Raw genomic sequence first — 25826 nt, forward strand, 5'->3', positions numbered from 1 at the left:
GAGGTTGCTCTCAAGAAAATCCTCGACAAGGGATTCCCCGAAGGCGTTGCAACAAAGGCGGAGCACATGGCACGTCCATGTTCACCAGTAGGGTAGTACTGTTGACGTGCGAAATTCCTGCGCATGCACTCCGTACCACCATACAAGTGATGCACAGGCAGGTACAGTGCGAGTGAGCACAGTATGCGTGGCGTTCAAGAAAATGCTTATAGTACTGTATGCATGTGCATCCATGCAAGTACGAGTTCAATCAAGTCCTTTACCTTTACGATTATTATGGTGGCCCATGTACTCGGCGTATTGCGTACTGCACAGTACGTGCTGCACAGTACGTACTGCACATGTAATTACTACTTAGTTGCAGGTACGGAGTACAGTAGGCACTCATACCAATGTACCAGCAACAGTGAGTGGCACGGAGCGTAATGCGTGCATTCCATCGACGAATGCACAGGTACAGCTGTCATCTCGTTCTACAAGTACATGTACACCACGTAATTTAATTACCTTTGCGGAGCACTCCGTACGTACTAACCTACTTGTACTGTGCAACACTGCTGCTCAAGCACACGTACTGTACGCAGTAGTATCAGTTGGTGTTCTACCGACTACTTCCACGCTAATACTCCGTACTCCGTGCCTACTGCAGGGTTCATGTACCGTCGGGAATTCACGTCAGACAAACCCCCTGCAGACATCGGACCCTGACACTCTTGACAGCGTGCCTGCTGCGGCGAACGCTGGAACGAGAACGGCGCCCCTTTCTAGCTCCCAGGTGCTGGAACCCACTTGATGCTGCGAGCAGAACCCTGAAGTCAACGGCGAACCCTCCCTGCCGACCGTCTTGAGACACGAGCTCCGCGACGGTCACGAGGATGGCGGCCACGACAGATGACAGATGAGAAGTGAGCGTGGAACGCGGTGATTTCCTTGCCGCATGCACGCACGCACAAGCACGCAATTTCTTCGCGTGCATGTGCAATAGACCTCCTTGTACGCCCACCACCCTCTACTTGTACACAAGCAGGCGTGCTTGCGAGGCAGTGAGTACCTGTCCTGTGCTGTTGTTTCGACCAAGTCAGGCACCTTGCACTCGCGGCCTAGCACTCGCTCCCTGCACGAGGCATATGTATCTACTACCTAATAGTACCTAGCATGCTTGGGGAGGGTGAAATACTTGCTCGCACGTACCGAGTACCCCGAACCAGTGCTGTGCCGTGCCGCGCACGTACTGTGCCGTGCATGCACGCCTACTGTGCTGTTTCGCACCTCCCAATCAACACGCCACCAACCAACAACTCGCCACCCAGCGCCGTCCCTCGGAGGATCAAGCGGAGCGAGGCCAACGAAATCATCGGCGGACCACGAGGGTCAGCAGCACCAGCACCAGCACCGGCTCCATCCATTCCTCGCACCCGGCGGAGAGGGAGCGAGCGAGCGAGCGAGCGAGCGAGTAAGTCGTTGTCTCTGCCGACTACCACGAGTGCGAGAGCGCCGCCAATGCTTTCTTTTTGGTGCTCGAGACGCTGCCTGCTCGTTGTCACCAACGAAAATGGAGATGCCGATCCCTTCCCCGTCCGCTGGCTCGCGCGACTCCCACGACCTGTCCTTGTCGCCCCGCGATGTGACCCGTGACTCGCTCGTCACGAACATGCTCTTGTCCCTGGACCAACTCTCCATGGGACAGCAGCAGCAGCAGCAGCAGCAGCAGCAGCGACATCCCCCACGCCGCCGACAACACCACCATCACCATCATCAGCACGCCGAGCCCGCCGGCGTGGCCGCTGGCCGTGATGCGTCGCCATCGACCAAACGGCCCACAAGTTCGAAAGCGAAACTGACGAGCGGTCAGCACGTCCACCGTCGCAACGGTTCCCACGCCTCCGACTCGAGCCGTTTTTCCTCCACCCACCAGGGCACGCCTGCCTCCAGCAGCACCGTCCGCGAGAGCAAAAACAAGAGCGACAAGACGACCAACGGCAAAGGCGGCAAGAGTAGGGGCAGGAGAAAGAGCAAAACCAAGAGCAAGCAAGAACGAGACGCGACCTACCATCATCGGCCGACGACCCCGCCGCCTACCGCCTACAGACGAAGCGGCACCGACGTCGACGGGAGCATCGACGGCGAGCAGCGCCCGGTGGCGGCGACGATGCAGCCGCTCATCACCTCGTCCCCCTTTCGCGTCGACTTCCCCAAATACGACGACGACGACGACGACGACGACGACGACGACGACGACGACGACGACGGCACCTCGGCCCCGACCCCGACAGTCCCCATCGGGCCACGCCGTGTCCCCTCCGACCTCGCCATCTCCCTCATCCCACCCCCTCCTCCGCCCAAGCCTAGCGCCTCGCAAACGACGGAACGCAGGCGTAGCACGATCCGCTCGTTCAAGGACTCTCCCCGCCAGGGCAGGCGAGCCACGAGAGCGACTGCCATGGCGAGCCCCGAGTTCGACTCGGCTCCTGCCCCGAGCGTCGGCTATGGCAAGTCCAACGAGTCGGACGCGACGCCCGCCAAGGAGAGGCAAGGCTTCTTCCGCCGCGTCTTCGGCGGCGGCGCCTCCTCCAGGAACGCCGGCGGCAACCTGGCCACCTCTGGCGGCGCCGGCGGCAACGTCACCACCACCGGCAACGGCAGCGGCAGCAGCAACGCCGCCTCCTGCCCGCCACGCCTCGCTTCGTCCAGCCGCCCCGACAGGTCGCGCCAGCAGGGCCAATCCGATCCTGCGGCGGCTTCTTCGTCCCGGGATGCGTCGTTGCATTGCCAGCCGCCGCTGCAGAAGAAGTCCTCGACCGCCTCCTTCTTCCGCCGACGAAGGAAAGCCGACGCCGACGACGCACCCGCCACGCCGGCCAAGGACACGCCTCGCCGGCCACCTCCCTTCGATCCCGTCGTCCTGCCGGCGCCCGAGGAGCATCCGCCGTCGGCGCCGCGGAGCCCTGCCGCGAGCTTGCGGGACGCCATGAGTCCTTACCTCACCGATAGCCCTACGCCCACGGGATCAAGCCTCGTCGGGCCCCCCTCGTCGGAGTCGCCGGCAGACGTCACCGGCAGCCCCGGCACGACGGCTGCGGCCCGCGACGGCTATAGGAAGGACTTCTCTCCCGAGTACTCGCACGAGCTGAGCCCGAACGCACGCATCCGCACCGTCCGTCCCGACACGGAAGCCGAACCGGTCGAGAATCCGGAAACACCATCGCGACCGGCCCCGGCACCGCCCACCCAAACGGCCGGGTCGAACAAGGAAAAGGTTTCCTTCCGCAAGGCTGACGGCGGCCTCGGCCTCAACCTTGACCTCGACGTCGACGCCGGCAGCGAGTTCGAAACGGAAGTCGAGGACAAACATGGCACCTCGCGACGACGCCAGAGGGCGAGCGTGGCCCGTGACGGAGACAAGGACAAGGACGGCAAGAAAACGGCCAAGTTGCAGGATGGCAATGACGCGAGCGCCTTTCTTCATCGCGGCAAGAAGTGCGCTTTGGTCTCGTCCGAGCCAACAGGTCACGAGCCCCTTCGGCCCAACCTCGTCCCGTCGATGGATGGCTCCAGCCTCGCCTCGAGCTCCACAGACGCAGGTTACCGAACGGCCCCAAGCGCCCCCCCGAGCGTCCGCGTCGACAGTGCCGGCGACCGCAGTCCCACGATGCTGGGCACCCCCAAATTGATGAAGTCGTACGAATCCCTCGACGAACCCGAGTGTGACGCCGGCGAGCCCACCGACGACGACCGCCAAAAGGCGCGAAGCGTCTTCGATGGATGCGAAGATTTCGTCCCGAAACCCAAGGCCGCCGCCTGGTTGGGCGAGGAGGGCCCCGGCCGTCAACGAACGCTGCAGGCCTACATGGAGCTGCACGACTTTACCGACCAGGGCGTCCTGGCCGCCATGCGCAGCCTCTGCGGCCGGCTGGTCCTGCGCGCCGAGACGCAGCAGGTCGATCGTATCCTCGTGGCCTTCTCCAAGAGGTGGTGCGCCTGCAACCCGCGACACGGGTTCAAGGCGACCGGTACGTGTGCTGTTCCCGTAGTCCTTCGGAAGCCCCTTCTGCATCCTGCTTCCGCGCGAGAGGATGAAGCGAAACGGAAGCCGCTGACAGTCCGAGGTAGATGTCATACACATGATTTGCTACTCCATCATGCTGCTCAACACGGACCTGCACCTCGCCGACATCGAGCAGAAGATGACGCGCAGCCAGTTCGTCAAGAACACCATGACGACCATCGCCCACGCCGCCCACGAGTCGGCGCCTGCCGCCGCCACCAACGGACGTCCCACCATCCTTCCGGAGAAATCGTCGCTGCTGAGCGGCGTGCAGGGGCGCTCGTCGCCCGACTACGACCGGTCCAGCCTTCGATATTCCTTCCGCCCTCTCGCACGTTCAGACCCCCACGGCGGCGACGTGGACGACTGCGGCCCGCTCGTCAAGGCGCCCTTTCACGGGTCCATGCGAGCCTGGGAGGAGCAGGTCGAGGTCGTGCTGAAGAACATCTACGCCTCCATTCGCGACCAGCGTTTGCCGCTGTTTGGTGCCGAGGCCGAGAGGCAGGTCGTCTCGCCCACCCTCCCGCCGGGCAACCTGTCCGTCATCTCGATGCTGAGGAGGAGCCCGAGCGTCCTGAGCAAGGCGCCGTCGGAGACGCAGCTCTCGAGCCGCGGTCGGGTGACGGACGGAAGGGGCACGGCATCCTCCCGATGGACCTCCAAGAGCCGTTCGCGCCCCGGCCTCGGCCGCACCGGCCTCTCGTCGAGCCGCACGAGCTTCGACGACGGCAACTCCATGTGGAGCCACACCATGTCGACGGCCACCTGGAGTCGGTATTCGCTGGGCCGGACCCAGGGATCCATGTCGCAAGACTCGTTCGCCTCCTCCGTACCCCGCGGCGACTATAAGCAGTCGATCGGCTTCGCCAACGCGCTGAGCCAGGCCATCATCCGCGACGAGGACGCCAGCGGCCACGAGCCGTCGTTCCCGGCCGCCGACGCGCCGCCGGCACCGTGTCTCGCGGACGAGTCGCTCGAGCTGGCCGGCCCGCCGTGGGTGAAGGAGGGCCTGGTCACGCACAAGCACCACCTCGACGGCGTCGGCAAGAAGGCCAAGGAACGCAACTGGAACGAAGTCTTCGCCGTCATCCAGAAGGGGCAGATGAGCCTGTTCTCCTTCACGTCCCACAAGTCGATCCGTCAAAAGGGCCGCTCCCGGAACGGCGGGAAGCCGAGCGGTCCCGTCGGCGGCGGCAACTGGCAGGACAACGCGCTGAGCCTCGGCACCTTCAGCCTGCGCCTGACCCTGGCTTCGGCTCTTCCGCCGCCGGGGTACTCGAGGATGAGACCTCACGTGTGGGCGCTGAGCCTGCCGACGGGTGCCGTCCACCTGTTCCAGGTGGGCACGCCCGAGATAATTCGAGAGTTCGTCACGACGGTGAACTACTGGAGCGCGCGCCTGAGCACCCACCCGCTCGTCGGCGGCATCAGCAACATCGAGTACGGCTGGAGCGAGTCGATTGTAAGCAACGCAAGCGTCGGCGCTCCTGCCGACGACGAGCCGGCCTCGTCCCTCAACCCGAGCGCCGCGAGGAGCACGCGGCCTGGGAGCAGTGCAGCCCAGCACGGGAGAAGGTCGAGCGTGGCCAGCAGCTTCCGAGCGAGCAGTTTCGACCAGGTGGCCGGGTCGCTGACCCACAGCGGCAGTCGCGGCAAGCTGCCCGGAGATCGCATCTACATCGCTGAATGGGCGCCGCCGACGCAGAGCATGCGTCCGAGCAGCGCAACGGAAGCGGCCCAGCTCGAGAAGCTGACGGTGTATGTGAAGAGGATCGAGGAGGACCTGCAGGCTCACAACCAGCTCCGGAGTCGGATGCTCCTGGCCTTCACACCGAGGGGGCAGAACGCGAGCAAGGCCATGGCCAACTGGGAGCGCAAGAGCGCATACCTTTTGCGAGAGATTGTCAAGTTCCGAACCTACGTCGACTGCCTCCAGCAGGCGGAGGCGAGGAAGCAGAGGGTGTACACCGAACGAGACCTTGAGCGCGGCGCGGCGAGGGGTGATGACAGCGACGATGAAATGGCTGCTGGTGGCGTCGACGGCGACGACGAGGAAGATGGCGACGAGACGCTCAGGCCATGACGCGAACCCCTTTCTCTCGGCGTATTGCTGCTCTCTTGATGCTCTGTTTTTTTTTTCACGTACGATACCCCGTGTGGCCGCGACCAGGCCAACCCCTTCGACCGGTATAGGTGCCCAGGTACTTTTGCGTCTTATTTCTCGACTTCGAGATCAGTCCGGCACGGCGACCGAGGTGTACCGAGATGCACAATACATGAAAATTTGTAACGGTGGGGGCTTTGTAGAGAATGGCACGTGAATACGATCTGCGTAGGCAAGCTGGGATGTGCATGTGTGCGCAACGCACCAGCTTCGTCACGACTTCACGAATGAACCACTCGTTGGTGCGCTTTCACAAAGGGACAACGCATGGACTCGGTGCAGACTAAACGAACTGCAGGGTGACACGGCCCATTGGGATTTGTGGCAGCAGTCTTATCATGCTTGTTTCCTCTCCATGCTCCACGGAAACCTAAAAGTCATAATTCGATTCCTGGTCGCGCCTTGGCGGGATGGGCGGCTCTCATCTACCAAGCGAACAGCCATCCAAGGCACACAAGGGCGGCCAGTGGCGGCGACGACGCAAATCCCAGGACCGCCGCACGACTCTCGTCATCCTCGTCAGATTCCTCCGATGGTGAGGGGGAAGGACCGTGACCTGTCGCCGATGGCTCCTGTTCGGCAACGGGCAACGGCGGCACAAGAGGCGCGCTCCGACGGCTACGACAGCCCCGAATGCGAACGTTCTGCCAGCCCCAGGTCTTCTCATCGTACTGGTACTCGACTTCGTCACTGCTCGAGGCGTCGTCTATGTCGTCGCAGTGACCGACGTAATCCTCAATCTCGAGGGCGCGGAAGTAGGCTCGGAAGGGGTGCAGACCGGCATCACGGCCCCAGTCGGGTTCGCCTCCGGCCCAGGCGACTTCACCGCGATCTACGGTGGGGTCGGTGGGGCCGCTCCGGTCGGGACCGGCGCCGACGGCCCAGAGACCGAGCTTGATGCGCATCGGCGTCTGGGGCCAGGCGCCGGGGGCAATGTCGCCGAAACGCCAGGTCTGTCGGACGTGGCCGTCGATGGAAAACTCAAGGATTGACTCGGTCCACTCGACGCTGTAGGTGTGGAAGGCGTCAAAGGATGAGGAAGAGAGTGCGTACGTCGTATTGTAGACGTTGTACCGCGCCTTGCCGTCGTAGTAGTAGTTGGTGGCCGCCTGGTTGTCGAATGCGCCGAGAAGCTCCTGATTCAGGTGTCAATACATCTTGTGCATGCTATATATGTGTGCCTTCGAGTTTATGCGTATATGTAGTCACAACCGTTTATGCGCGCGAGTGCGGTTGTGCTCGAGATTGGTTGCAGAAATGATACGAAAACCTTGCAAGGAGAGAGGGAAGGGAGACGAAGAACAAAAAGGTAATACCCAGTCAATCTCATCGCCAGAATCAGACTTCAATACAAGTGTCGTGACGAGACCACGTCCCTTGGCAGCTTTGAGCGTGACGCTGACCCTGCCGAACAGCAAGTATTTCTTGCTTGTCAAGGTCGGAGCACCGCCCTCCTTGGAGATTGTCATGGCGACTCCATCGTTACCATCCGTATCAAAATCGAGCCTTTTTTTGTCATGGAGGCTGGCTTCGTCCACACTCCAGAAGTCTTCGAGTCCGCCGTCCCAGCCGGACTTGGAGAAGTCGATGGAGATGTTACCGGCCAAGGCCGGATCTGGGGGGCAGACTGACAACAAGGTCCGCTCAATACACGACGTCCGAGCACAACCGTTGTCTTACTTCCTTGGGGCACAAAGGAACGTGCCATCTGAAGGGGGGGACTCACATGTGCCCTTCCGCAGAGGATCGCAGGAGGCCAGGTCTTCGAGGCTGGCCTTGGTAACGGCAACGGCCATCAAGGTAGCGAGAAAGCGCAGGCTCGCCACCATCTTGGGCAGCAAAACACAACACAGAAAAGCCAGCTAGCGACGATATTTGGGCTCGAGGGCTCGGAAAGAACGATGACAGGGTGGATGCAGATGATAACCTGGCGAGCTGGCGGGTGAAGTGCATAATGTAAGAAGGAACATTCGTGTGCGAGGACGGGGTTTTTATGACGATGGAGGAACATCTCGCCACCTGAGGTGAATCAACGACTCGCACAGGGTCGTGGCATCGCTTGCGTTGGTGGGGTTCGATGGGGAGGATCTTGTTCGGACGAGCACAGAGGTTACGCGAACAGCGAACGGATGTTAGTCCTCACTTCGGACGGGGGGTGACGTATCATCGGCCAAGATATTGATCGGTCGGTGCGAGTTGATCATGACCGTGGACGGTATCACTAGGGGAAGCAGATGGAGATTGAGCCGTTGATCCTAGGTCGCGTAGCTCCATGCATCGCACGAGTGGCACAAACAAAGCCGGCGGACAGCGCATCGCAACGCAACAACGTGGCTGCAGTCAGGAGCATCCACCCGTCGAGAAGACAATAAATTTATTTTCTGAAATTCATCGTGCTCGAGGAAAGTTCAAGGCTAGCAAGAATCCAGCATGCCGCTGAGCGCATCCTTCTCGGCGTCGGTAACGGATAGTCGGTAGTAGCTCTTGACCTGGACCCAACTCTTGGCGTAGATGCAGTGGAAGCTCTCGAGAGGGGGCATCCACCTGTCGGGGGACTTGTCGCCCTTGGCTTCGTTGACGCGATCGGTTACGGCCCATAGCTGGGGGCGGGTGATGTCATTGGCGAAGGCCTTGCGCTTCTCGGTGGACCAAGCCGACGCGCCAGACTGTGTTGTCAATCAGCATCGTTCCCCGTCAATCACACGCACACGGCAGACGAGGGAACCAGAGGGCGAATAGGGGGGGACCGCTTACTATCCACGCGTTCTTGAGGGGAACCATGTGGTCAATGTCGATGTCGCTAGCCTGGGTCCAGGAGCCACCGTCGTAGGGGCTCACCCAGGTGCCCGACGTTGCCGCACAGCTATCGTCCGTCTCGACATCGATGCCGTCTCGCTGCAGCACAAACTCGCTGGATCCGCCGTCAGCAAGGCCGTGTTTCCACACACGCTCACACACACATGTTATGTGCGGCATGGCGTGGATTGGCACGTACCGAGTGTTGCAAGCACCCTCGACCGTCGCCCAGTGCGGAAACTTCTTGCGACTGTACCCAGTTCCGGAGCCCGAGGAGCTGACCTCGAGACCCTCTAGTAGTGACCTGGCAGTAGCAGGACTGGGGATTCCGGGCTGTGGCTGTCAGCACACCGTCGTCGTCGCGCTCCATCATGGCAGGAGAGCGGGCTATCTTGTCATCTTACAGGTTGTGGCACGGGGGAGGCGAGAGCGACGGCCGCTGCGAGCAGCAGAGAGGGTGCTGAGAATCGCATGCTGGGCAGTTTTCTGGGGTGAACTTTGGGTATTCGATGAGACGGCCACGCTCTTCCTTCGCCGACGGGAGCTTCGATGAGGGTTTATATAAGTCCAACTTCTCAGGGGCATTGGGCGGCCGTGTGTCGCAGCTACATGTCAGCAAGCTGGGGTATGCATGTAGATGCATTCCCATATTCGTGCTCGTACAGCCATGAAATGAACGGGCATGCCGGCAAGCATGTGTATATTCGTCGCACTCAGCCTGGAATGGGCGAGACTGTGGATCGGTCATCAAAAGTCCCGGATTTCCATTCGGGATTTGTCCGATTTTTGGACGAAAAGAATGACAAGTGCATGGAGCTGTGCTATGCTTCGTCCAAGTCGTTGACCGAGACCGCAACAAGATCCGTCGTGGGCGGGGCCTGGGCTGAATAGCAGGGCACGCATGTTCGTGAGCACACATGCATACCGCGTAGACATACGCGCACACGAACGGCAGGATCAGCACGGCTGATGAAGACCCCATTTCGGCGGCAGCCTAGGGATAGGCTAGGGTTCTAGAGAGCTTGTTCGAGTAGGTCCGGATCCCGTGGGGTAGCAGGAGCCGTGTGGAGAGCGTCGGGGACGATAACAACCTGCCCGAAGGGGAAGTATATAAGCGGAGGAGTCGTGCGTGCCGGCAGGGCCCATGGGACTGTCATCTGCTATTTTGAGAATGAAAACTCATCGGATATCCTAGCTCGGGACAAGCACCATCGTAAATGGTCAGCTGATGCTGCGACGTACCGGCTGCGACATGCCGGCTGCAACACGGCGGGCGGTCGCCCTGGTGGCAGGGTCTGCGAGAGCTTCCAGAGGCCTGAATAGCTGGCAGCACGGGCCAGAATCATCATCTCGGAGACTTGCTGCCGGTTCCGGGCCTAGCCCTGACACCTGCAGGCGGACACGGCATGTGCGTCGAGGAGGATATCCGGCATCAGCATCCTGACGCCGTCCTCGTCATTTTTCTACGTGCCCGCCAAGCGAGGGTACGTGGGAGTGTGGATGTTTGTGCCTTTCCGGGCTTCGGCCTGCCCGTACGTCCGTCAGTGAAGGGACAGCCCCATGCGTTCCGTATCTCACTAGTATCCTGGTTACTTGCAAGCCGAGCCTTTGCACCAACGCCAACACCTGCACAAGGGTGACTGGTGACGCAAAGAGAAGCTCTAGCAGCGGCAATGCCGAGCCTCCACGGCGTTTGTCAGCAGAGAAAGACCGTCAGCACTGTGGGTGTTCAGGGGGATGTGAGCGGTTGGAGACCGGATCGCACAGTCGAGGGCCGCGTCGTGGCAGACGACAAACGAGATTGGGATAACGAGAGCTCTGCATGAAGCACGTCGTACGGAGGGCGTACAAATACGAAGCGGCCACATACTGAACAGCAAGTCAGGCTGAGACGGCCACGATAATGGCAGCGAGCGGTGGGCAGGCGGTCAGGCTTATGCAATTCCGATACCGGCGGGCACCTGCCGCAACACCTGTGTCATGTCCAATATAGCTCCTTCCCTTTGTTCTTTTCTCCTTTTCTTTCCATTTGTTCTTTCCTTCTGTTATTTCCCTCCGCTCTTTCCCTTTGTTCTTTTCCTTCGTTCTTTCCTTTGTAATCGTCAGTTGAGGCGTAGATCATAACGGGAAGGCACGTCGGACAACACCAGGGCCCAGAGAATGCCGCCCGGCTTTTCATGATAGGAGGAGCTGGAACTGGGGCTTAACGAAGTAAAACTCGTCTTTTTGTTGTGCAAGCATACTTGATGTTCTGCTGGTGATGTCGCTGTTGGCGTTGCAATGATTGATGGCTCAGCTATGTAGCTGACAGAAGTGCAATTCGTTGCCTTGCAATCAGATGCAGATGCAGGCGAGGCGTGCAGAATCATCACCTTGGCGCTTCGTACTCTCTACCCCCCGCCCCCCAACCGTCCTTCAACCCTCCCGACGGTCCTGCATCGCCTATACCAAGCACTCTATCGAGCAGGTTCCTGTCGCTTACAGCGGAGTCCTGCCAGCCCGGCACAGGTACCATGGCGATGGACGGCGTGCTGAGCAAAGCATGTGCTCCTCTCCCTCCCCCAAAGTCCATGATCCATCGAAGCAAGCCCTTCCTCTCCCGGTTTCCCGCCAACCCCCAGCATCCGACGGCTTCGGATCGTCCGACTATGTCTCATCACCTTCCACCTGGTCCTCGCGAGCATCGTACAGAAGCAGCCTCAGCTTCGTGTTTTTCGTCCGTCCCAACTGCGCCAACCGTTGCAAGGCCGTTTTGCCATCCTTGGCCACCCTCCGCAGCGATGTCGCGTCCGCTCCCGCTCCCGACTGGCGGTTGAGAAAGAACTCGGCGTCCTTGATGGCGGCGCTCTCGCGGTAGTTGGCCGTCGTGTCGAGCTTGGCCACGATCATGTGCAGAAAGGTCTCGCCTCGGGAGTTGACATAGTTGCCGTTGAAGGCCAGCTCGCGCATCATGATGGGCCAGAGCCTGTGGTTGTGCGTCGCGAGGCCGATGGCCATAAGCCTCGATCCGTTGGTGGGCGCGCCGATGACGCCGTGTATGCTGTCCCAGAGGCCCCGGTCCTGGTTCGCGACGGCGTGGTGGTAGGCCTTGTTGACGACGACTTGCGAGAGGCGACCCTTGCAGCGATGGACCAGGTCGAGGCGCGACCGACGGAGCTCGGGCACCATGAACCAGCGGACGAAGACTTGGTCCGTCTCGCCGTCGCTGATGTCGGCCCCCCAGCTCAGCAGCATGTGCAGCAGCCGGGTCGGCGCGAGGCGAGCGCCGAAGGAGAGGCAGCAGAGGCCCAGCATGCTGGGCAGGTTCGGCGACTCGCTCGGCCGAACGCTCGCCCCGTGCTCCGTCACCATGATGGCGAGGAGCCGCTCGAGCTGGGTCGCGTTTCCGTCGCCGCGCACAATCTCTCTGCAGAGCCGGTGCGCGACGGTCGAGCCGGTGGCGCTCGGCTCGTTGACGCGCGCGCCCATGGTGATGAGCAGCTTGATGACGGCACGAACGTCGCGCCAGTGCTGACTCGTCCACGGCATCTGTTCCACGGGCACGGCGCATATGAGCGGCGTCTCCGCCACGGCCGCCACCGACCGGTGGTTGACGTCTGCGCCCTTGTCGAGCAGCCGATGGATCATTTGAATCAAGGTCGCCCGGCGAGCGTTCCACGTGCATGCGCTGCACTGCGTGATGGCGTACATCAGCGGCGTCCGGCCGAGGGTTGAGTCGAGGTCGACGCGGGCCCCGTGCCGGATCAGCCTTTCGAACATGTCCCTGCTGCCCGCCTTGACGGCCAAGTGGAGGGCCGAGTAGCGGTGGATGGGGATGCCGGCGTCGATGCTCATGCCGTGCTCGGCGAAAATGGCATCGTACACACCCCAGTCCTCGACCAGGTGGTCGGCCGTCATGGCGGCGAGGAGGTGGAAGGCCGTGATGACCTCCTCAAACGGCCGCGCCGCCCAAGAGCCGGCACTCTTCACCGCCACGTGCAGCGTCGTGTCGTGGACATGCCGCATCGGCAGGCCGTGAGCGGGCGGTACCGTCGGACGGATGCACGAAGCGAGAATGCCTTGCCCCTGTTGGGCTTCGCGACGTCGAAACTCCTCCGCTTCGGCCCTCGCGCCCGCCAGCTTGGCGGCACACGCCTTGACGAGCAGCTGGACGACGGCCGTGTGCCGACAGATTAGCGGCACCATCAACGGCATCCATCGAGTGACTCTGGCAGCGTCGTGCAGCTCATCCAGCAGGATCGCGTATGCTTCGGCCTCCGGTCCGTGGAGCCTGCCTCGGCTCCTGCGCAGGAGATTGGTGTGGAAGAAGACGTCCATGCCGGAGCTCAGCGCTTGAGGGTCGGCGCCCATGCGTAGGAGCTCGTCGACCAAGGCATGTCGACCTCGGGCAGCGGCGAAGTGCAAGGCGGACGCGTACCCGTTGCGCCTCGAGCCCGCACCGTGCACGGCGTTTACGTTGCCGCCGTGTCGTCGCGAGAGCCGTATGATTTCGAGGCCAACGTCGTCCCGCTTGCACTTCAGCGCCACCCAGCCGATGGCGTGCGAGTTGCCGACACGGGCGTCGAGCGTGTACAGTAGAGGCATGACGATGCGGTTCCACACCCTGCTGGTGCGGGCGAGCCTTGCGAGGTCGCTCATTTCTGGAAGCTCCTCGGCGACTTGGATCATCAACTCTGGCGGCATACGCTGCGGAGTGTTCACGCAGATGCTCGGATCCATGTGGAGCGACGGTAGCGACGATACTATGTCGTGATCGTGGAAGTGATGGGTGGTGGCAGGAAGGGTAGAGGCACAACCGAGAGGGTCCCGGCAGCGAGTGACGGAAAGGAACAAGGCGAAAAGCAGCAGGTGTGCATGTACGCATTGCGAGCCGGGAAAGCCATCTATTTCTTTGAGAGGGCTCGCAGTCAAGGCAAACTGCCTCAACAGACACGCGTGTATTGGTTGCCATGCAAACAGGTCGAACCTGAACAGAACGGAACAAGACAAATCTGCACGAGCTGGACGAGCCGGCCAACTGGTGATGCAAGTGACGCGATGGCCCGGACCAAGCTTCCGAAACATTCCCTCTGGCTATCTGCCGAGAATGGCGTGGAGAGGACTGACTGGTTGAACGAGCATCTTGTTTTCGTCGAGGACGAGTATCAAGTATTATGTCTTCTCACCCAGCAGCGGACATGTCGGAGCCCACAGGCGGATCGCCTACTTCGGTCATTATGGATTCGGATTATTGTATAGCCCTCTTGTTACCAACTCATTTATATGGATCTGCTTCTATTTAGATTCTGGTATGTCGATAGAACTGCGTCCTGTAGTTGTGGTGTATGCCATCTAGAGGTGTATCAAACGTATGATTTACTAACTGGGACAGGGTATTAACAATATATACTGTGAGTAATTACATGTAAGTATTACTTGCGGAGTATTACTCTGTACAGAGTACTTGCGGACCTTGTAGTCCGTCCTCCGAGCCACTGGCAAGCAATAATATCCATTACTAATGCACTTACTGGTACATGCCTGGGAATACGCCCATGGCAGGCATACTTGTACTTGTAAGTACAGGAAGGTCAATTGGCAAGTAGGCCGACGGAAGCCGAGAGTAGATACTTGTAATGTAAGTATCAAGTACTTCGTACAACTACAATACTACCGCTTCCACCTCTTGCTGTAGCTGCGCCGTACTGACTGAGGTCAAGCCAACTCCAAGCTCCTCTGCCAACTTCATCTCCATCATCTGCTTCCTCTCCACCAAGCAACCTGGCAGATATGGCTCCCCGTCTGCGCCTCGCCTCTCTCGTGGTCCCTCCCCTTCGGCGCTTCTACACGGCCGCCTCCTCGGGCGAACCGCTCATCCGCGTCACCAACCTACCAGCTCCGGGCTCCGGTCACGTCCGCGTCCTCGAGCTCAACCGGCCCAAAGCTCGCAACGCCATCTCCAGAGCCTTGCTCGCCTCGCTGCGCGCCGAGGTCGATGACGTGCACGCTCAGTATGCCTCTGACGGCCAGGAGGTGAAGGGGGTGGCGGATGCGGAGCTTGGACCTACGCGGGTCCTCGTCGTCGCGAGCGCCGTCGACACCTGCTTCTGCGCCGGCGCCGACCTCAAGGAGCGTCGCAGCTTCACCCCCCAAGAGTACGCACGCAGCAGGCACAAATTCACCCCGTGCCCTGGCTAGTTCCGCGTTTCCTCGCCCGTGTCTGCGCTGACGAGCCTTGGCAGCACCGCCGACTTCCTCACCTCGCTCAATGCCACCTTCACCTCCCTCGCCAACCTCCCCGTGCCCTCCATCTCCGCCATCTCCTCCCTCGCCCTCGGAGGCGGCCTCGAGCTCGCCCTGTCAACCCACTTCCGCGTCCTATCCTCCAACGCCACCGTCGGCCTGCCTGAGAGCCGCCTGGCCATCATCCCCGGCGCCGGCGGCACCTTTCGCCTCCCCGCCCTCATTGGCCTCGGCCGTGCCCGTGACCTAATCCTCACCGGCCGCCGCGTCGCCGCCGCCGAGGCCTACTTTCTCGGCATCGCCGACCGTCTCGTCGAGGTCGTACCCGAGGACGAGAGAGACGCCTCTGATCTCCTGGACAAGGCCAGAAAGGCGGCCCTCTCCGAGGCCGTTCGCCTGGCCAACGAGATCTGCGAAGGCGGCCCCGTCGCCATCCGGGCCGGTCTGCAGGCCGTCGCCTGGGCAAGGCCCGAGAAGGAGGCCGAAATGTACCAGCGTGTTGTCGCAACTGACGACAGAAACGAGGCCCTCCACGCATTCCAGGAAAAGAGGAAGCCAGTCTACAAGGGTAGGTAAATACCGAGGCCGTGTACATACTTGACACGTACCATGCCGGAGCTCAGTCTCGGACGCATATGCGAGCCAGTTGGCAAAGAAATCGTCTCATCCTCCTTCATCACCTTCGACACAATCCCCTTTCTATATTCTCTACAGATACCCAGCCAGTGGTGCGCTGCGTAGAACGCTGTCATAATCTGCCCATGTATGCGATGCCGATGCAATGAGCTCTCAAGTCCACGCTTGCTCACGATAATCACACCTCTGCGAAGCTTCGTCGTTCCATCTGCCCGGCCCGACGCGCCTTGCAAACCTTGTCGGGACTTCTCACTCGATGCGATATTCTGGAGATGGCTGAAGGTCGGCGACGGCCTCGCGCCGGCCATTCTCTGCGTCCAACACCTTCACGTCCCCATCCCTGTCCACGACGACGGCGTCCGACGCCGCCGTCTCTCCTTCGCCTTCGGGTCCGGCTGGCTGTCGCTGTCGCTTCGGCACGTCGACGTACTTCTCCTTGTCCTCGTCGCGGACGTAGCAGAGAAAGTATGGCTCGCCGCTCGTGCTCAGCTTACTGAGCACCTCGGCCGTGTCCTTGTTCTCCTCCACCGCCTCATCGTTGTACGAACGCCACACTCGGTCTTCGAAATCGCAGATCCAGACCCAGTAGTGACCGGACATCAGCTGTCCCCTGTGACAGATGACTGCGTGGAGACGGTAGGGCACGCTCGTCATGCTGTCGTGTCGCTCCTCCAGTCGCTTTTCCAAATGCTGCAGCTCCTTGGCGACCATGTCTTGGATGGCGGCATCCGTGTCCCGTACGTCAAAGGGCTCGGCGAGCCTCCCCGGCGCCGGCTCGTTCTGAAGCTCGACGTCGTCGCTAGACGTGTCATGGCCAGGCTGGACGAGGAGATAGTCATGCCCGATCGGTCCATCAAAATCCCACGCATCTTCGGCGAGGCTGACGTAGCTCTCACGGTTGTGGTTCTCATCCGCGCCCGTCGCCGCTTCCCATTCGTCGGCTCCATTGATGCGGTTGTTGATGAAGTCCATGTACGCCGGCATCTTGACAATGTTTGCGTATGACTGGTCGGCCTCGGCGCGTGAGATTAGGACCTTGACGTCGGCAATGCGCTCCGTGAGGGTCCAATCCTCGACGCGCCGCCGGAATACTGGAGAGTCGTGGGGCGCATCCATGTAACGATCGAGGTACAATATTTCCGGAATCACCACTGGGTTCCCGTTCTTCCTGCCCGTCGATTGCGAACGCTGAATGAGCACGTGGAGAACCGGCGGCAACGTCTTGATGGCCGTGTATCTGGACAACTTGCTGTCTTCGAGCATCTGTTGGTCGAAATTACGCCCCAGCGCATCGTAGAGGGAGCACGGTCCGTCCGGCGCGGGAAAGGCCGTGATGGAGCGGTCGAAGCTGATCTCGTTCTGGTAGGAGCCGTCGCCAAACTTTTTTGTGTAGTTGACCGTGGTGACGAAAAAGGTTTCCATAATCTTCTCCATCTGTATGCCCGTCTTCTCGTCAGTCGAGCTTGGCCGAATCGCCGCCTGCAGGCGGTTGATGATGCTTCCCATGACCTCCTCGACATCTTGCTGGTCTGTTCCGGATGACCGTGACTGGTGCTCGAGCGCGTTGAGCACTTTTTGATCGACCGTCAAGGGTACGGCATCATCGGCCATGGCAACGTCGCTGTTCGCCCGGTCAACACCGTCATCCGGCGCTTCGGACATCTGCTGCGAGGTAGGGCGGTCCTCCTGCTCAGCATCCGTCATCTTGATATCCTTGGAATGCACCGAATCCGCCACGGAGCCTGCCGTAATGTCCTGCCGAAGCGGAACGGTCTCCACCTTTTCGTACGAGCGGTCCGATTTCGCATCGTCGTGGTCGACCAATGTCCTCGAACTTGAGTTGCTGGCGACGTCCATGGACTCGGGTAAACCTGTCGCGGCGAAGGGGGCCATGCCGACATCCTCATCGGGCTTTGGAATCGCCGGCGACGGGCGGGCCGGAAGGGGCGGAGGTTGGGCTGCCGCTGGCGTTTCGGACGACTGCCTGGGACTTTGAAGAAGCGTATGCGTCGACAGCAGGACGGCGTTGGCTAGACGCTGGGATGGCCTGGTGGCTGCTTGGTCCGAGGTTTGCAGGTTGTGGAACAACGTGGCCAGCTCTTGAACAACTATTCACACGTCAACCGACCCTGTCGCATAGCGTCAACCCGCGGGAGACTTACAAGCTTGCGCCACCACCGCCTCGCCGCGGTCCATTTGCATCTTGTTGCCGCCCAGTCGACGTGCTCTGATGCTCTCGTCGGTGAGATCGAGGCGCGAGTCATCATAGTTGAGCACGACCTCTCGGATTGGCTTTACCGTAAACAGGTACTGCAAAAGACTGTTCAGGTAACACGTGTTCCCAATGTTGTTCAGGCCAACAGGGAGGGTCCAGTCGACCGGCTGCCGTGACTTGGCACCATACGTCGCAACGCCGCTGGAATGTCGCAACTCGAGGGCTGCCTGCTTCAGTGTTGGGGAGTTGGTGTTGTCGGCAATAGCATCGAGCGCGTCGAGGTACACCTCTTTTTCCTGGACGCTTGTGCCACCCTCAAGCTTGCGACTTGTCAGCAGAATGATGCAGTACGGGAACACCCAGGCTCAGGTTGGCAGCGCAGGACAAACGACCAGCAGGAGCTTTCGCGTTCCAGGGGCATTCGCGGCGATGAACTCACCTTGCTCTTGGCGGTATCAGCTGCGAGCTGCCAGGTAACATCTGGGCTGGCCAGGCCGAGGATCGCACAGGCCGTCTCCAACGACATCTTGGGGTCGGATTCCATCAGGAGAGCAGCCTGATACATGTCGTCCGAGGAGGCTCCAGCAATGAGCAGCAACATGGAGCGCGCCGTGGCGGCCTCCGCGGGGTCCCTCGACAGCTTCTGCCGAAAGGCTTCTATCACGGCGTCGGAGCTGTGGTTGTTGGACGGGTGGAGATCGAGGAAGGTCAAGGCCTGGAACAGAACACCGTCGTCGTCGGGTGCGGCCGGTTGCTGGAGCTGGTTGTCGAAGACGGAAGATTGCATGATGGCATACTTGGAAAGCAGCTCGTCGTTGGCGTCGTTGGCCACTCCCATGAGCGCCTCGACCAACTCTTTCCTCCGAATGGGGATCAGATCCCACTGACGCTTGTATGCGTTGACGACAATCTCGCGGCCCTGACCTGGAAGCACGCCCAACAGCAACTTATATCGTTCCGTGTCGACCAGTGGATCCGACCCAACGTTGGGCACTTCCTCGCACTGCAGGTTGGCGTGCAACGCCGGCGCGCACAAGCTTGGCTCGCCAACCTGCGCAGCCATGTGAATTAGGCACTGGACCTCGGCCCGGACATCCTCCAAGTAGGCACGATAGGTTCCAAATTCCGTCGTGCCCGAGGGGCCACCGGGCGGAGGCGGGACGGTCGGCGTAAAGACACCCTCGTCCACGCCGTCCTGGAGGTTGACATGATCTGTAAACTCGAGCTCATGAAATATTTTGGTGCAGCGAGACCCGAAGAGCACGGCAAACCGTTTGTTTCTCTTCGATATGCTGCGAGCGTCGGACGGGCCGGACTCGAGAAGGTTTTTGAGATACGTGTTCAAATTCACGGGTGCCTGGGTGGCCCAGTCGTCCGTGGCGCCCTCGTATCGAGTCGGCTCTCTCTCCTTGGACGCTTTCAGCTGCTCCAGTATGGCCGCCTCGTCCACCAAGAGATTTACCCACCAAGGTGGCATGCGGGGTGCCGAGACCTCAAGGGTGACCTGGAAGGTGCACGGCGGCGCCGAGCAGACGAGGGTATTGCTGAAGAGGACCGGGTAATATTTTCCGTGGTGGCGAGAGACGTTTTCATCCTCGACGACGGGCCGTACAGATACAAGGTGGTGCCAGGGAAAGTCATTGTCTCGCAATGGCCATCGGGACTGTGTCGGGCAGCACAGTTCGCCCACATGAAGCTCGTCCCAAGCCATGCTGAAGACGAAGTGGAATCGGCAGTCGAGGCATATCGCCGATAGGACCTGAGTAGACGGTGCGGAGAAGCTCTGGTTGCCATTGATGACAAGCCGATGGGCGTGATTTCGAGGGTAGCTGCCACCGTCGTTGCCGTTCAAGGCGACGTCGAAGGTTTCGCAGTTGACATATCTATTGTTGATGACTTCGTATATCCATCTACTCGGGTGCATTCCTAGGCGGCTTGTCAGGATGCCGCAGAACGGACGGCCGATCCGGACGGGAGGGGGGCAGAGCCGAGGTGGCTTACCAGCAGCCTTTTCCAGCAGCGATTTCATGGCCGTCATGTTGTGTGCAATAAACTCCGTCTTGGTTGTGCCTGGTAGCGACGTGTAGGAGATGGAGTCCTGGTCCTGGTCCTGGGACCTCAGGCTGTACGGTCCCGACATCGGGCAGGATGGGGATGGCGAACCGCGTGTTCTCAAGACACCTCCTGCTGGGACCGGAGCAGGGTGTTCGCTTCGAGATGCTTCGCAAGGGGTATTCGAGAACACAGGTGCCGAGACTTGCGGTTGTTGCGTTTGGAAGGAAGCCAAGTAGGCTCGTGCGTAGCTTTGATGCTCCGTGTCGGGTGCGCATGAACAATGGACGGGCAGAACAGGACAGTCGATCGTCTGCCGTTCTCGGCGACTAGGCAGCTACAACGTCGAGTCTCGTGTGGCCGGTACTGGCATTTTCGGATGCGCAAGCAAGTGGATGACGGATGAAAGGCGCAGGCGGGCGGGTGATGCGTACGTCGGGCCTGGAGGGCTGCAAAGTCGATGGGTGGATGGAAGAGCTGAGCAGGTGTGTGGGAAAAGGCGGCGAAGTGACGACGCCTTGTTGGTGACGCAACTTGGCAACCACGGCGGGATGATCTTGGCGCTTGCCCGACACTGGCTTGGTGACTACGGCAGCGTACAGTACAGAACAATGAGCGATGACTAAGCGTGTGCGGCCCTTTGGTTGCGTTCGTCACATAAGTACGTAATTAAGCATATTACTTACTATTACGGTAATAATATTTTCACTATTCCGTACCTAGCAACACTACCTACTCCGTACCTAGCAATACTACTCCGTAATACCTATCAATAATAATACATCTCCGCACCGAGTACGGAGTACCCAGCAACACATTGTCGCCTCGCACACTCTTTGGAGGACATAAATCAAGCAGGGACCGGTGGTTCTGCTGCAAACTAATTTTCCCGCAAAATAAGCACTTGTACTGTGCTTAGTATCCGTGCGTGATATTTTTCGTGGAACTGCTCAGTCCATGTGAACGGGAATCGAACATGTGAGAGAGTGCCTCGTGGCTTTGCAAAGAGTGCGAGTCTCAACCATGTCCAGCATTTGTTGCTATTTAGAACTTTGCTCCATCCTTTCGTTTAACAGAGTCTCTCATAATGCCTACATTGTAGCATGTCGGATGTGATAAGTGATCTAGATACCCTGGTGAAAAATGATTGAAATGCTCTTTCCCTTATCCACATAGCTGCTATCGGCTATATCATCACGTTGGGACTTATCTATAGGGGTCGGTCTAGGGTAATGAAATGTGAATAGCAACATAATATACTCCGTATGTATACTACTCAACTCGTGCTCACTCGGCGGTTCACGGAAATTCCATTCTCTACCCACTAATAATAATTGTGCTTGTACTGTACTTATACTGTACATGCATATATGTAAGCATGGGGGGATTAACAGGCCGTGCTTCTATGGTGTCATCTGCCACCGAAATCGCAAGAGCGACTGAGCTTGTCCTTTTACTTCTCAACACCGGATAAATGACTGCATCGCCAACCACCATGCTAGAGTCGACGAATTTGGGATTCATTCGGTAGTCTTGTTGGGGTGCGAGGTTACTTGAATAAGAGCACCCTTGACGTTCGTTGCCTTATCGTCTCGTCAAAGCCACCTTGACGCTGCTTCTGCGTCTTGTCCCACAGCTCGGACTCCGAGCGAGCTTCCACGAAGACACCTACCTGCCCCGCCTCGTCACCTTTTCCTCTGCCCTCTCTCCCCCACCATCAACAACAAATTGAGCATTGCTGTTACCGTCTTCGTACGTGGCCGCGAGAAATAATACAAAGCAAAACCGCGTCTCAAATATGGTCGAGGCCAAGGATGCAAGGCGCCTCCGGATCGGGGTCGATGTCGGCGGCACCAATACCGACGGTGTGATCCTTGATCCTCAGGCTGCGTCGACACCTGGCAAAGGCATCTTAGCATGGCACAAGGCCCCGACGACGGCAAACCCCAGCGACGGTATCAACAATGTCATCGATGCCATGTTCCAGTCCGCCAAGATCAGCCCCAACGAAGTGGCCAGCGTCACGATTGGCACCACGCACTTTGTGAATGCCGTTGTCGAAAGAGACGCAGCCCGACTGTCCAAAGTGGCTGTTGTGCGGCTCTGCGGTCCCTTTTCGAAGCACGTTCCTCCCTGCGTCGACTGGCCAGACGATATGAGGCAGCTGATTCTCGGTCACTCCTCGCTGCTCAAGGGGGGACTCGAAGTCGACGGCACCGTCATCTCGGACATTGACCCGGCTCAGATCAGAGAAGAGTGTGCTGCGATCCGCAGCAAGGGCATCAAAAGCATCGTCGTCAACGGCGTCTTCAGTCCCATCGACATTGTCGAGTTGCAAGAGGAGCGAGCGGCCGAGATCATCAAGGCAGAGTTGCCGGACTGTGACGTCGTTTGCTCCAAAGACATAGCCAATCTGGGATTTCTAGAGCGTGAAAACGCATCCATTCTGAACGCATCCATTCTCGCCTTTGCCAGAATGACCATCAGGTCGTTTCAAGAGCCCTTCAAGACGCTCGGCCTGCGCTGCCCCATCTTCTTCACGCAAAATGACGGCACCGTGTTGACGGGAGACGGGGCAGCGCGACTTCCCATACGTACATTTTCAAGTGGTCCTACGAACAGCATGAGGGGTGCTGCCTTCCTGGCCCATGGGATGTTGTCCGAGGCGGTCATGGTCGTGGACATTGGCGGAACGACAACCGACGTGGGGCTGCTGCAAGCCAACGGTTTTCCACGTCAACAGGCGGCATACAGCGAGCTCGCCGGGATCCGCATGAACTTTTCCTGCCCCGACGTGAAAAGTATCGGTCTTGGAGGGGGCTCCGTTGTTCGAACAAACGATCCACTCACCATCGGACCGGACAGTATCGGCCGCAAACTAACACAAGACTCGCTCGTGTTTGGTGGCAATGTTCTCACGGCAACGGACTGCACCGTACAGACAAAGCTGCATCTTGATGTAGGCGACGGAAGTCTCGTCAAAGGAATTCTGAGCGCAGAAGAATGTGAAGCTTTCCAGGACCTTGTCCGACGGAAGCTTGAAAAGGCCATTGATACGATGAAGACATCGCCCGATGAAATACCCGTCCTCCTCGTTGGCGGCGGTGCGGTCATCGCGCCGGACGAGTTGAAGGGGGCCAGCAGAGTCCTAAAACCGAAATGGTCGCAGGTTGCGAACGCAATCGGTGCTGCCGTCGCTAGGGTAAGTGTCGTGGTGGACACGGTGCAGTCCACCGAGACGAGGTCAACGAGTGAGTGGTTCGAGGAAGTCAGCCAGCGGGCCATTCAAAAAACCATCGCTGCTGGCGCCCTGCCGTCTTCGGTGGAGGTGGTCGAGAAGGATGCTCTCCCGCTCCAAGTAAGTAACGTACGGAACAAAATGTGCCATGTACCGTTCTCACAAGCATGCAGTATATTGCTCACAAGACACGCTTCATCGTTCGTGCGGCTGGCGATTTCGATCCCTCGAGGAGCCACTCGGCCTTGCTGCTCCCCGAACAGTCCTCCGGTGGACCCCAAAATACGAGCGAGTTCGAGAACACGGCGAACAGAGTCCCTGCTGAGGTATTCACCGCCAAGGCGAGTCAGGAGCTTGACCTTTACGCATATCGGCCCAAGGTCGTGAACAGAGTATGGTACGTTTCAGAGACCGATTTGAGCTGGATCACGACAGGCTGCTATATCCTCGGTACCGGGGGCGGCGGCTCCCCGTACTCGTCCATGATCCGTCTGCGGTCGGACCTGCGTAAAGGAGCCATCGTTCGCATCGTACACCCGCACGATTTGAAGGATGATGACCAGGTTGGCTGCGGCGGTGGCGTTGGCAGCCCGACGGTGGGCATCGAGAAGTTGGCGGCGGACGAGCTGATGGAAGCGCAAAACGAACTCTACAAAATATGCCCTCGTCCAGCCACGCACATGATTGCCATTGAGATCGGCGGCGCCAATGGCCTTGGAGGGATGCAGCTTGCGGCGAGCAGCTACATGAACGTTCCCGCCGTCGACGGCGACTGGATGGGTCGCGCGTACCCAACAAAGTGGCAGACGACGCCGGTGGTGTTCAACGAGAGAAGCCCGATCTGGTCCCCCATCTCGATGTCGGACGGAAACGGCAATGTCGTCGTCATGCCCAAGGCGAGCTCGGACAGGCAAGTCGAGCGCATCATGCGCGCGGCACTTTGCGAAATGGGGTCCCACACAGGCTGCGCAGAAGCGCCCGTGTCGGGAGCCGAGACAAAGCGTTGGGTGGTGGAACACACGATATCGCAATCCTGGAGGATCGGAAGGGCCGTCGCTCGTGCGAGAAGAGAGAATCGCGTCGACAACGTGGCCGAGACGATCATCGAAGAATGCGGCGGCAGGAGTGCCGGCAAAGTGTTGTGGAAGGGAAAGATTATCGGTGTGGAACGACGTCTGAGATCCGGCTACGTCTACGGTGAGTGCATGATCGAGGGTGCTAATGTCAGAGGAGACGATGTGCCTACCGCCCGAGGCAAGACCGAACCGTCCTTCCAGGGGATCATCAAGATTCCCTTCAAGAACGAAAACATTGCCGTTCTCCGCATGGGCAAAGCGAGCGGAGAGGAGGAGCAAGCGGACGTGCTTGCGATTGTGCCGGATCTCATCACCGTCATCGACGCGCACAATGGCGAGGCGATTGGAACGCCAGAGTACAGGTACGGCTTGCTCGTCGTCGTCCTGGGTCTTGCGGCTAGCGACAAGTGGACGTCAACAGAGCGAGGGATCCAGCTCGGAGGACCAGAGAGCTTCGGCTTCGACCACCTCAAGTACACCCCCTTGGGCGTTTTCGAGAAGCCAAAGAGTGTGATTGATGAGTATGACGAGCAATCTTGAAAGATGGCTGGAGCTGCTTGCTTCGTCAGAACCAGGGTGAAGGATGCCATTACGACTCGCTCCCGTGTTTCAATTGGTTGGCCAGCATGGCGCACAGTAGCCCAGCACAGCATGACGACTGGGACAGCCTCGCTTGGAGATGCGGTACGAATATCGGACAGGGACGAAGATGGCGCCATTGTTTGGCGAGCAACGGCGGAGATGCATCGCTCAGGGACGCTATAGCTGGTCAGCGTCAACGAATCGCCATCGCACTGTTTGCGACTGGCCATTTCCGGAAACGAGAGTTATTCCCGGTCGTTGGGTTTTTTTCTGGAATGGCTGATACTATCAGACTTCCTATACGAGTGGAAAACATGAACGCAGCGTGGCAAACTGAGTGCACTTATTATCTCCCTTCGGCTCGGCCCGGACCGTCACGACATACTGGACCATTCTCAGCACACCTTGCTTGCCACCTGTCTCGCACTACAGCGGAATGGGACATGGTTGATTCCATAGCGAGCCTACTCACACCCACGCAGACTCTTGGGTGCTCAGCTTGGCACGGAAAAGCTAAAGCATACGCGCCTTGCAGGAAACGTGTGCGTCGCTCGTGCGCATGCACATGTGAGCACTCCATCAACCAGGTATCGTCCATGCACATGGTCCATTGCGGTGGTTTTCCTGTTCACCAATTCTTCGACCCCATCCCGTACTCATATCGGCGCCCAGAGCTTGTCCTAGTACCGTATGCACAATGCACCAAGTAAGCACTTTGTATTGACGATGCACTATGACGTGAAGATCCCCTGCATGTTCGGACAGATCACGAGGATCATCCAGTAGGAAGTTTTTATTCC

The 25826-nt window shown here is 59.4% G+C and overlaps 6 protein-coding genes and 1 pseudogene across 6 annotated transcripts; 3 read left to right on the top strand and 4 right to left on the bottom strand.

The window, feature by feature from the left end:
• Positions 1-1552: 1552 nt before the first annotated feature.
• DCS_06777 (Sec7 domain-containing protein) lies at positions 1553-6128 on the top strand (the record flags this gene model as incomplete). Its single annotated transcript, XM_040804065.1, has 2 exons — positions 1553-4010; positions 4111-6128. The coding sequence occupies 2 exons, from the start codon at positions 1553-1555 to the stop codon at positions 6126-6128; spliced, it is 4476 nt and encodes a 1491-aa protein (XP_040654169.1).
• Positions 6129-6634: 506 nt separating this feature from the next.
• On the bottom strand, positions 6635-8038 carry DCS_06778 (cell wall glucanosyltransferase Mwg1; the record flags this gene model as incomplete). Its single annotated transcript, XM_040804066.1, has 3 exons — positions 6635-7345; positions 7526-7836; positions 7936-8038. 3 exons carry the CDS (start codon positions 8036-8038, stop codon positions 6635-6637), a joined length of 1125 nt encoding a protein of 374 aa, XP_040654170.1.
• A 585-nt stretch (positions 8039-8623) lies between these two features.
• DCS_06779 (secreted protein) lies at positions 8624-9478 on the bottom strand (the record flags this gene model as incomplete). The annotated part of the gene is made up of 4 exons (XM_040804067.1): positions 8624-8875; positions 8964-9120; positions 9205-9338; positions 9410-9478. 4 exons carry the CDS (start codon positions 9476-9478, stop codon positions 8624-8626), a joined length of 612 nt encoding a protein of 203 aa, XP_040654171.1.
• A 2173-nt stretch (positions 9479-11651) lies between these two features.
• Positions 11652-13724, bottom strand: DCS_06780 (uncharacterized protein; the record flags this gene model as incomplete). Its single annotated transcript, XM_040804068.1, has 1 exon — positions 11652-13724. The coding sequence occupies one exon, from the start codon at positions 13722-13724 to the stop codon at positions 11652-11654; it is 2073 nt and encodes a 690-aa protein (XP_040654172.1).
• A 1050-nt stretch (positions 13725-14774) lies between these two features.
• DCS_06781 lies at positions 14775-15968 on the top strand (annotated as a pseudogene).
• Positions 15969-16112: 144 nt separating this feature from the next.
• Positions 16113-20218, bottom strand: DCS_06782 (ubiquitin carboxyl-terminal hydrolase; the record flags this gene model as incomplete). The annotated part of the gene is made up of 3 exons (XM_040804069.1): positions 16113-17971; positions 18026-18398; positions 18518-20218. 3 exons carry the CDS (start codon positions 20216-20218, stop codon positions 16113-16115), a joined length of 3933 nt encoding a protein of 1310 aa, XP_040654173.1.
• Positions 20219-21928: 1710 nt separating this feature from the next.
• On the top strand, positions 21929-24984 carry DCS_06783 (hydantoinase; the record flags this gene model as incomplete). The annotated part of the gene is made up of 2 exons (XM_040804070.1): positions 21929-23488; positions 23542-24984. 2 exons carry the CDS (start codon positions 21929-21931, stop codon positions 24982-24984), a joined length of 3003 nt encoding a protein of 1000 aa, XP_040654174.1.
• Positions 24985-25826: the final 842 nt, after the last annotated feature.

The sequence above is a fragment of the Drechmeria coniospora genome, chromosome 03 (genome assembly GCF_001625195.1).
Source record: "Drechmeria coniospora strain ARSEF 6962 chromosome 03, whole genome shotgun sequence".
Taxonomy (NCBI): Eukaryota; Fungi; Ascomycota; class Sordariomycetes; order Hypocreales; family Ophiocordycipitaceae; genus Drechmeria; species Drechmeria coniospora.